This window comes from Dendropsophus ebraccatus, chromosome 1 (genome assembly GCF_027789765.1).
Source record: "Dendropsophus ebraccatus isolate aDenEbr1 chromosome 1, aDenEbr1.pat, whole genome shotgun sequence".
NCBI lineage: Eukaryota > Metazoa > Chordata > Amphibia > Anura > Hylidae > Dendropsophus > Dendropsophus ebraccatus.
The window spans coordinates 215,303,887-215,314,753 of record NC_091454.1 but is presented as its reverse complement, the minus strand read 5'-3'; the positions used below and the strand labels follow the sequence as shown (position 1 = coordinate 215,314,753).

The 10,867-nt window shown below is 50.7% G+C and overlaps 1 protein-coding gene across 1 annotated transcript; it reads left to right on the top strand.

Moving 5' to 3' along the window:
* The first annotated feature begins 360 nt into the window (after positions 1-360).
* On the top strand, positions 361-9,647 carry TUBB4A (tubulin beta 4A class IVa). The gene is made up of 4 exons (XM_069948130.1): positions 361-499; positions 5,264-5,372; positions 6,649-6,759; positions 7,561-9,647. The coding sequence occupies exons 1-4, from the start codon at positions 443-445 to the stop codon at positions 8,616-8,618; spliced, it is 1,335 nt and encodes a 444-aa protein (XP_069804231.1). The 5' UTR covers positions 361-442; the 3' UTR covers positions 8,619-9,647.
* The last annotated feature ends 1,220 nt before the right edge of the window (positions 9,648-10,867 follow it).

Sequence of the window (10,867 nt, the reverse complement as noted above, 5' to 3'; positions counted from 1 at the left end):
GTAATGAAATGTATGGCTACAGCAGAGCAGGCATAAAACAGATGCATTTGCTTGTAGACAGTGATTTTTTCCTATTGATATGAATGGGGAGACCACTAGTTGCCCTCAGCCATCCGTCTGCAGCTTAGAATAAACCACCAGGTGGCGCCATACAGCCGGACCTTTCTCCTCCCATAAATCACAGGCATGTGTGGGCATCCTGACGTGAAGCAAAATGGCCGCTCTGCGGGAAGTCCCGAGCTAAGATGGCCGCCGCCCTTCTCTCCCATCCTCAGTCTGCGCTCTCTCATTCGCCAGTCTCTGACATGGCCACGCCCCAGCCGGTCAGGCTGACGTCACTGCGTATAAAAGCCGCGGGCACAGAGGCGGGCACGCGCAGAAGGTTCGGGACTCGGGGCTGACAGCTGTGATCACCGGAATAATATAACGCCACACCGGAGACATGAGGGAGATCGTGCACCTGCAGGCGGGGCAGTGCGGCAACCAGATCGGGGCCAAGGTGAGGAGCGGGCCTGTCCCGAGAGCTCGCAGTCCCCGGCAGCTGGTGGCAGTGGGTGGGGCCGGGTCACCTCCATGATGTATAATGGCCGGTCCCTGCTGAGTGATCCGGGCTGGGCACAGGAGCTGGCAATCTAATGCATCACATGGGGGCTGGGCACAAGAGCTGGCAATCTAATGCATTATGGGGGCTGGGCACAGGAGCTGGCAATCTAATGCATTATGGGGGCTGGGCACAGGAGCTGGCAATCTAATGCATCACATGGGGGCTGGGCACAGGAGCTGGCAATCTAATGCATCACATGGGGGCTGGGCACAGGAGCTGGCAATCTAATGCATCACATGGGGGCTGGGCACAGGAGCCGGCAATCTAATGCATCACATGGGGGCTGGGCACAGGAGCTGGCAATCTAATGCATCACATGGGGGCTGGGCACAGGAGCTGGCAATCTCATACATAGATCATGGGGGGTGGCAATCTAATAATGCTTTATAGATCACATTGGGCTGTCTGGGGCAAAGAGCTTGCAATCTAATGCATTAGTCATTCTATTGAAGGTGTCTGGGCTGAAGAGCTTGCAATCTAATGCGTTAGTCATTACATAAGTAGGTGTCTGGGCGGCAGAGCTTGTGTCTAGTGTGCGTTGATGACACATGGGGGAGGAAGACTGCAGCACAGCCCCTCACCCAGTTATCCACACACATCTGGATTATTGAGTGGGGGTGGGGGGGGGGTTCTGTGGAGTTGATGCTCTAGTAGCCACATCATGGGGGAGGGGTCCTGTCATTCCTGTACAATGGCTGCCCCCATGGGGGGGTCCCTGCTGTGGCGTCCTGTGCTGCAGAGCTGACGCTCTAGTCTGGCATTCCTATACAATGGCGGAGCAGGGGAGTGGTGGTGCCCGTCCCTGTAGCTGGCACACTACATGGCACTGATGGCGTTTCCCCTGAGGCTGGCACATTATATGTCAGTGGTGATGGTGGTGCCCCTGTCCCTGCAGCTGGCACACTACATGGCACTGATGGAGGTTCCCCTGTACATGTTGCTGGCACACTACATGGCACTGGTGGAGGTTCCCCTGAGACTAGCACATTATATGGCAGTGGTGCCCCTGTCCCTGCAGCTGGCACACTACATGGCAGTGATGATGGTGTCCCTGTCCCTGCAGCTGGCACATTTTATGGCACTGGTGGAGGTTCCCCTGAGGCTGGCACATTATACGGCAGTGGTGGCAGTGCCCCTGTCCCAGCAGCTGGCACACTACATGGCAGTGATGATGATGGTGTCCCTGCAGCTGGCACATTACACGGCAGTGATGATGATGATGATGATGGAGGTGCCGCCTCTCGGCTCAGCAATGCAGCTGGGTGTGGTGGGGGATGTGAGCTCCCGAGCTGCCATTGTCCATTCACAATAATGTCAGCAGAACAGAGAAGCGTCATGGCTGCCGCCCTATTGTCTGCACATAGAGGAGACGTGTTCCTGATCATACGGTGTCTGTACATGCTGTACGTTGTCCCCTCCGCCCCCCGAGCCGGATCTGGATGCACCAGTGTCAGGTGACACCTGCCGGGCCTGTGTCCTCGGGGGGCCACGTAACCCTGCCATGTGTAATGCTCATGGACCGTGCCATCTGTGTGCGGCGGAGCTGCGTACCGTGCTCTAATAACATGTATACTGGGTGTACAGGGGGTGGCGTACATAGCGTGGCTACGGGGAAGGTGGTAGCAGCCATTTTCTGGGAGACGTCTGACAGCCGGCTCTGTGACACACTGCATAGGATTGTGTGACTGGTGGGGGAGGGGAGCTGCGGATATTGGGCAGCTCACAGGCGACAATGTGACTATTACAGAGCGAGGAGGGGGGGTGCCTATTACACATTCAGAGGGTCTCTGCCTCCCGTACCACCTTCATGTTGTATGACAGGGACGCTCTGCACAGCATTATCCAGGAAGGATTCCTCCATACCCACCCAATGCCAGCCCCCCCGTGCCCTTTACCATCCCCTTTTGTGTTGCAGCCGTGGGTGAATTTGCCCCCTTTCACATTATGTCACCCAAACTTAATGCCAAAATTGTAACTAGAACAAGCTGACAGCCATTGGGTTTAGGAGTGACAACCACCATGTCTGCCCGTGTCCTTTTAACAGAAATGCCCATCATGATATCTCTGAAAATGGCAGAAGGGTCTCTGTGTGAGGCCTTGTACGTTAGAAAGGAGAAGGGTCTCTGTGTGAGGCCTTGTACGTTAGAAAGGAGAAGGGTCTCTGTGTGAGGCCTTGTACGTTAGAAAGGAGAAGGTCTCTGTGTGAGGCCTCGTACGTTAGTAAGGAGAAGGGTCTCTGTGTGAGGCCTCGTGCGTTAGTAAGGAGAAGGGTCTCTGTGTGAGGCCTCGTACGTTAGTAAGGAGAAGGGTCTCTGTGTGAGGCCTCGTACGTTAGTAAGGAGAAGGGTCTCTGTGTGAGGCCTCGTACGTTAGTAAGAAGGGTCTCTGTGTGAGGCCTCGTACGTTAGTAAGGAGGGTCTCTGTGTGAGGCCTCGTACGTTAGTAAGGAGAAGGGTCTCTGTGTGAGGCCTCGTACGTTAGTAAGGAGAAGGGTCTCTGTGTGAGGCCTCGTACGTTAGTAAGGAGAAGGGTCTCTGTGTGAGGCCTCGTACGTTAGTAAGGAGAAGGGTCTCTGTGTGAGGCCTCGTACGTTAGTAAGGAGAAGGGTCTCTGTGTGAGGCCTCGTACGTTAGTAAGGAGAAGGGTCTCTGTGTGAGGCCTCGTACGTTAGTAAGGAGAAGGGTCACTGTGTGAGGCCTTGTACGTTAGTAAGGAGAAGGGTCACTGTGTGAGGTCTCGTACGTTAGTAAGGAGAAGAGTATAAAATAACTTTGAAAGTATCTGTCAGGAAGGTCTGTAATGCTCCCGAGCCCCCATTCTGATCTTGGCGGCTTCATGACAGAAGGTATACAGTGGTACCTCAGTTTAAGAGTAAGATTGAGAGCGTTTTGAAAGAAGAGCTCAGTTTTTCAAAATTGTAACTGTTTAGGAGCTCCCCGTACTGGGTGGGAGGGGGAGGGGGAGGGGCATGGCCTGCATAGCGGGGTCTACAGCTCTGTACTCTGACCCAGGAAGTCTCCCTCACCTTCCAAATCATAGCAGGTCCACTTCAGGCTGGGGCTTGCATCAGGGGACAGGACTGTGGAGGTAATCTCTTCATAGCTGTTTCCCCTCTCTCTCCCTGGACAGACAGTGCTGCTATACTGTGCCCACATCTGTCCTGCTCATTCCTTCATGCTCCCTGCAGTCTGGTCAGCCCTTGTTTCCTATCCTTTTCATTCCTGCTATAATGAGCCTGCACTCACACTCAGCTCTACACACTGCTGCTATAATGAGCCTGCACTCACACTGCTGTATAGAAAGGTCTGTCACTGTCCTGCTGCACACCTCTGTGATTCTCACTTCCTGATTGGTCCATGCTGAACAAACCCCCCCCCTATTGCTGTCATGTGACTACACTACTGCATTATAGGGATCTGCAGCTCCATCCTGTATCTACAACCAGCTGCTGTGTTATCAGGGTTATACAGATACTATACATTATACACCACATGCTGCTATACTGTACAGTAACTTATATATCACATATCCAGCTGCTGTGTTATCAGGGTTATACAGTTACTATACATTATACACCACATGCTGCTATACTGTACAGTAACTTATATATCACATATCCAGCTGCTGTGTTATCAGGGTTATACAGTTACTATACATTATACACCACATGCTGCTATACTGTACAGTAACTTATATATCACATATCCAGCTGCTGTGTTATCAGGTATATGCCCTTACTATACATTATACACCACATGCTGCTATACTGTACAGTAACTTGGATATCACGTATCCAGCTGCTGTGTTATCAGGGTTATACAGTTACTATACATTATATACCACATGCTGGTTATACTGTACAGTAACCTATAATATCAAAGATTCTGCTGTTTTCTAAATAATTGTTACATTTCTTTTAAATGTTCAAAATAAACATTATTTTTGGGGTGTGGAACCATTTTTCCTCATTTCAATGATTTCTTATGTAAAAATGTGCTTTGATTTAAGAGTGGATTTAGGGTATAAACCCACACACCGTATAAGCAGCGTATTTACTGCTGCGACACGCAGCAAATACGCAGCAGATTAGATATAAATAACTGAACACAGCATCAAATCTGTACCAACAAATCTGCTGCGTATTTGCTGCGTATTTGTTGTGTATCTGCTGTGTATACGGTGTGTGGGTTTGTACCCTTAGATTACAAGCGCCGTCCCGGAACAAATTATGCTTGTAATCCAAGGCAGCCCTGTATATACTTGCCTACCCCACTCCCCTGCCTTGCAGCACTTCTGTTTGGGGCCGGTACGTGCAGTGGCCGCTTGGCCGGGAGACACTGCTGCAGCCATGTAATGTTATCTATACATGCATAATACTGATATCTAGCAGCACTTGTTGTTGGTGGAGTTCCTCTTTGAGACCCCCCATATATCAGTATGTGTGCAGCGCCCTCCAGTGTAGGATATGGGAGCCACTGGGTCACATGGCTGCACAATATAATACAATATAACCATAATAAGACTAATGATGGTGAATAGTCAGGGGCTACGTCTCCATTCACTATTTAGCAGGGCACAGCCTGTTGAGTGGTATTGGTGATGGATAAGATCACTGTTTTGCCTCTTGTATCTGATTTCCTTCTCTTCTCTCCTTTGCAGTTTTGGGAAGTCATCAGCGATGAGCACGGCATCGATCCCACAGGAGCCTACCATGGAGACAGCGACCTGCAGCTCGAGAGGATTAATGTATATTACAACGAGGCCTCAGGTACCGCATTCTCCTCCGCCTGCCATTAGTGACACTTCCTCAGGCTCCTCCCCCTACCATTAATGACACTTCCTCAGGCTCCTCCCCCTACCTTTAATGATACTCCCTGGGCTCCTCCCCCATCATTAGTGACTCCTCCCCCTGCAATTAGTGACTTCCCCTGTGCTCCTCCCCCTGTGCTCCTCCCCCTACCATTAGTGACACTCCCCCAGGCTTCTTATTATTATCACAGATAGGATTATAATGATATGGACTACCCCTGCATAGGTTACAGAGCACACAGAGAAAGCACTCCCATGTGTATTTGTTAGGGTCTAGGTCAGACTCCTGTTCATCTCCATTGGGATTGTAGTAAAGCATTTATCTAAATGCTGTAAAAGGAAAAAAAAATACAGATCGAAATTTGTTTTTACACCTTTAAGAAACAGAGTATGGTGTATTTCCCAATCACTGTGTGTAGATGATGTTGGCTGGCACATGATGATACTCCTCCATTACATATAAAAACAGAAGAAAAACGCACTTTGGGAGCAGTAACATTCCTATGGTGGGAACAGGACTCTAGGAAATAAATCTCTCAATTGGTGAGTGGTGAAGCTTCACCACTCACTGTAGACCAACGCCCAAGAGATTAACAACACAATTCTGTCGGGATCGATACACTCCGGATTATCCAAGTCACCGGTCCAACATAAAAAAACGAAAAATTGAGGAGTTATCTATTCTCTAGCAACCAACATTTAATCTTCATATCATTGATAGTAAGTGGGTTACTTACGTCTCACTCCTCCAAAGCAGAGAAGTTGTTCCCCCATCACGGACCCCCTACAACCCTGTGGATAGCTTTATCTTAAAATTCCCCTTTAATCTTAATTGTGGCTAGATTCACACTGCAAATTTGCAGCAAAATCCGCTGCGACTACTTGCCCATTCACTTCAATAGGCTGTCATCCCGCGTCTCCCAATGGTCAGCCATCAGTGCACTGCCCCACCGCAGCACAGTGACCAGCTGACCGCCAGGAGCCCCCGAAACAAGCTGGAGTGGGGCCCGGTACAGTATTTTCGGGCTGCAGGGGTTAATGGCGCTGAGTTTGACATGCTCCCAGCAGGTTGACAATCCTACTGTATGTCAGCCCATTGACGTGAATGGACAAGTATCCGCAGTGAGAAATCTGCTGCAGATACGTGAAGTGTAAATCTGGCCTGTCCGCGGAACTGGTCCTTGTGCACTGAAAGCTGTCACCAGGGTTATGTCTGAGTGTCTGATCTTTCGCAGGTGGAAAGTACGTCCCCAGGGCCATCCTCGTAGACCTGGAACCCGGCACCATGGACTCCGTACGCTCCGGACCATTTGGACAGATCTTCAGGCCAGACAACTTTGTCTTCGGTAAGTTCCTTGTGTGGTGAACAGTCAGCCTTATAAAAAGGGAGACTGGTTGGGTTCCTTTAGATTAGGGTTTCGTGTAGAACAGGGGTAGGGAACCTTTGTCGCCCCAGCTGTTGCAAAACTACAATTCCCATTATGCCTTGACAGCTGAAGTAAATTTTTGGCTGTCCAGGCATGAGGAGAATTGTGGTTTCGCAACAGCCGGAAGGCCGAGGGTTCCTCATCCCTGTTATAAAAGGTCTAGGTTAGATCAAGGCTTACATGGTTGGCATGTGATTCAGAGGACACTTAAAGGGGAAGTCTAGCCTGTAATCGCGTGTTACAAGTCAGGTTATCGTTCGTAGACTGTAGGGAGGGCCTGGTGACCCCCTGATTGTTCCAGTAACCTTAGTGACGATCATAGGATTTAACAGGGCTGAATTCTTCCTTAACCACTGGTTATAGTGGCCCCCGGACCAGACACCCTGCTGTCGCTGCCTCTCCCTGGGTTGTCGCTCATCTACATTTATGGCGACATCTAATAAATGCGGATAAGTAGAGGTTTAGTATTCATGGGCCGAGCTGAATTATAGGTGGCTGTGTACACAGGTGTGTCGGCGTCTCCTTCCTCTGCCCCTCCCTAACTAAACAACCAGGACACCGTCACCTGCTGCCTTAATCTCTAATGGTCTAACGTGTTTGTCTACCTGCGGTCAATAGGGCAGCAGGTTGGCCGAGTTTTTTTAGGGCCCTTTTACGTCAGATTTTTGTAGGCCATCATTCGTCCTTATGTTAATGTCGGCCTTGTCTCCTCTCATACAGGTCAGAGTGGAGCTGGAAACAACTGGGCCAAGGGTCACTACACAGAGGGAGCTGAACTGGTGGACTCTGTCATGGATGTGGTGAGGAAGGAGTCTGAGAGCTGTGACTGTCTTCAAGGATTCCAGCTCACCCACTCCCTGGGTGGTGGTACCGGCTCCGGCATGGGAACCCTTCTCATCAGCAAGATCAGAGAAGAGTATCCCGACCGTATCATGAATACCTTCAGCGTAGTGCCCTCCCCCAAAGTCTCCGATACTGTAGTGGAACCATACAACGCCACCCTCTCAGTGCACCAACTGGTGGAGAACACCGACGAGACCTACTGCATAGACAATGAGGCTTTGTACGACATCTGCTTCCGCACACTCAAGCTGACCACCCCCACATACGGCGACCTCAATCACTTGGTCAGTGCCACCATGAGCGGTGTCACCACCTGCCTGCGCTTCCCCGGTCAGCTCAACGCCGATCTCCGTAAACTGGCTGTCAACATGGTCCCCTTCCCCCGTCTTCACTTCTTCATGCCAGGGTTCGCTCCACTGACAAGCCGCGGAAGCCAACAGTACCGTTCCCTGACTGTCCCTGAGCTCACCCAGCAGATGTTTGACTCCAAAAACATGATGGCCGCCTGCGACCCAAGACACGGACGTTACTTGACAGTGGCCGCCGTGTTCAGAGGCCGCATGTCCATGAAGGAAGTGGACGAGCAGATGTTGAATGTCCAGAACAAGAACAGCAGCTACTTTGTGGAATGGATCCCCAATAACGTCAAGACCGCCGTGTGCGACATCCCACCGCGAGGTCTGAAGATGGCCGCCACCTTCATCGGCAACAGCACCGCCATCCAGGAGCTGTTTAAACGCATCTCCGAGCAGTTCACCGCCATGTTCCGGCGTAAGGCTTTCCTCCACTGGTATACGGGAGAGGGCATGGACGAGATGGAGTTTACAGAGGCCGAGAGCAACATGAACGACTTGGTGTCGGAATACCAGCAGTACCAGGACGCCACGGCGGAAGAGGGAGAGTTCGAAGAGGAGGCCGAGGAAGAGGTTGCTTAAATCCACACTTTACCCACCCACAAATACGCCAACCCTCCTCCCGTCGTGCCATCTTACGTCCCGTCACCAGGACAGCACCCACCACCCCCCTCCACAGACAGCAGAGCCTCAGAATAGGTGAATGCTCTTCCCCCCCCCCCCCCCCCCCCCCACACCACATTGGAACATGCACTATAACCAATCCGTTTTCCAGTACACTGGTATCTCTTGGCATCCATTTTCTTTTGTGTTGTAACTAAGCTGGTGCCAGGCCAGTCTATCGTGAAGACTTTGGTATTGTGATCTATAGCATGTGATGAAGTTTACGGATCCGTCTGAGCCAGAGAGAGAGACGCTCGCTCTCATTGATCATGGAGGATCCAGGAATAGTTCTCGTCTGGTTCAAGAAAGTCATTTGTGATTGTCCTAGAGGTCACCTTCTGCATATTGGACTGTGCCCATAGTAGCCGTGCCACGTGCACAGCCTCTGGATGCCCCTGACCCCCAGTGAATAGGAAACTAGAGGGGGGCAAGGGGCTAAAACGTTATTTTACCCCTCTGACTACTTGCACTGCCGTACCTGTTCCAAGGCTCCGCTGCCCACTCTTCTTACTGCCTCACCTGCCCCCCTATATTTTAATGCCACGCTGCGTAACCTCGGCTTCTGTGCATGACCAGTCTGTCCACAAATTTGGCCTGGGCCCCTTTAACTCCTTCCACGCCACGGAGGTAATAATAATGGCGCTCCCTGGGGAGGAAGGAGTTACAGCGGCTGTGGGTGGCACGTGTCTTTTTAATCTAGGAAAGATCCATTCCTTGCGCTTATGAGGATCGCCGATCCGGTGTGTCCAGATTACTCCTCCTTCCCCAGCCCCCGCCCCTTTGTCTTTTTGCTGCATTTCTTTTTGTCTGTATGGTTTCAGTGAGTACATACATGTGATTGTGAACCTGTCGCCCGTATCATTGGACCTGTCGCACAGGGTGACGGCACTTATCCCAGCCATGCTAATAAGTCTGCACACTACTGAATAAAAGCCTGTGCGAAAACTATTCTTGTGTCGTCTATTGACTTTAATACAGGGAAGGCTTCTTTACGGTTACAGCAGTCTATAGAATAATCAGTATATACAAAGCGAGTTAGCACTAGTGATGTCACGATACCAGAATTTTGAGTTCGATACCAATACCAACTTTTTTTTTTTTTTTTCAATGCTCGATACCAATTCGATACTTAATAAATTATATTTTAAAAAAAAAAAAACACAATAGAGATCCCCCCCCCCCGACTGTCAGGTCTGTACGAACCATATTACTTTATAAATAAAGTTTCCATTATTTAAAATAAATGTTCTTAAAAAAATAGCCCTATTCTGATTCCTAACATGGCTATGGGGCAATCTGTAGTTTTATTTAGTACCATGTTTTTATGTGGTACTGAATTTGGTGGTTTCTCCGCTTGCACCATTTACCGTGCGTCATCAGGAAGGTGATAATCTTATAATATGCACAATAACACTTCAGCTATCAGGGGGGATGATGGGAACTGTAGTCATGTGATACACTTCAGCTATCAGGGGGGATTATGGGAACTGTAGTCATGTAATACACTTCAGCTATCAGGGGGATGATAGGGGTTGTAATTGCACTATTTCAGCTGGATTCGGGGGGCAGAGTAATGTGCAGGCTACCGCCCCCCTCCCACTTCCCTTCACAGTCGCAGCCAGACCGACCTTTTATTCACCCCCCACATTGCTGATGCCGGCCCCAGGGATGTCCTGACGGCCCGGCCTCACAGCTACCTCCTGTAAGATCTCCTCCTCGCCTCCCCCACCTCCTGCGTTCTCCTCTCCCGGACTGTGCCGATCTCCTGCCGCCGACCCTGTGCTGCCCCTCTGCCTTTTCAGACACTCACCGGCCCAGCTGTGTCTCATGCTCGGTGCCTGTGGAGGGGGGGGGAAGGTCCTCATCTTAGCCCATAGGACCCGCAGTTGCCAACCCCGCAGTGACACACACGGGTCTCGGGGCTGGCACTGTCAGAGGCAGGAGCGGCGACGGAAAATTTGCCGGCGGCAGCTGCATGGTAGGTGGATGATCTGGGCCCGAGTGAGCGCGCAGGGTCCCGGGTTTGTGTCCGCAGGGGTGGCACAGAGAAACATGACAGGCGCTCAGGTAGCTGCCTGTCATGTTCTCGGCACTATATGTTAAACTACGCTATTTTGTAGTTTAACATAGTATCGATACCAGGAAATTCTGGTATTGAACAGTTTTTA

Coding starts and splice junctions, on each gene's coding strand:
- TUBB4A (XM_069948130.1), top strand. CDS start 443: ATGAGGGAGATCGTGCACCTGCAGGCGGGGCAGTGCGGCAACCAGATC. Junction 5,373..6,648: donor ATATTACAACGAGGCCTCAG/GTACCGCATTCT, acceptor GATCTTTCGCAG/GTGGAAAGTACGTCCCCAGG. Junction 6,760..7,560: donor GCCAGACAACTTTGTCTTCG/GTAAGTTCCTTG, acceptor CCTCTCATACAG/GTCAGAGTGGAGCTGGAAAC.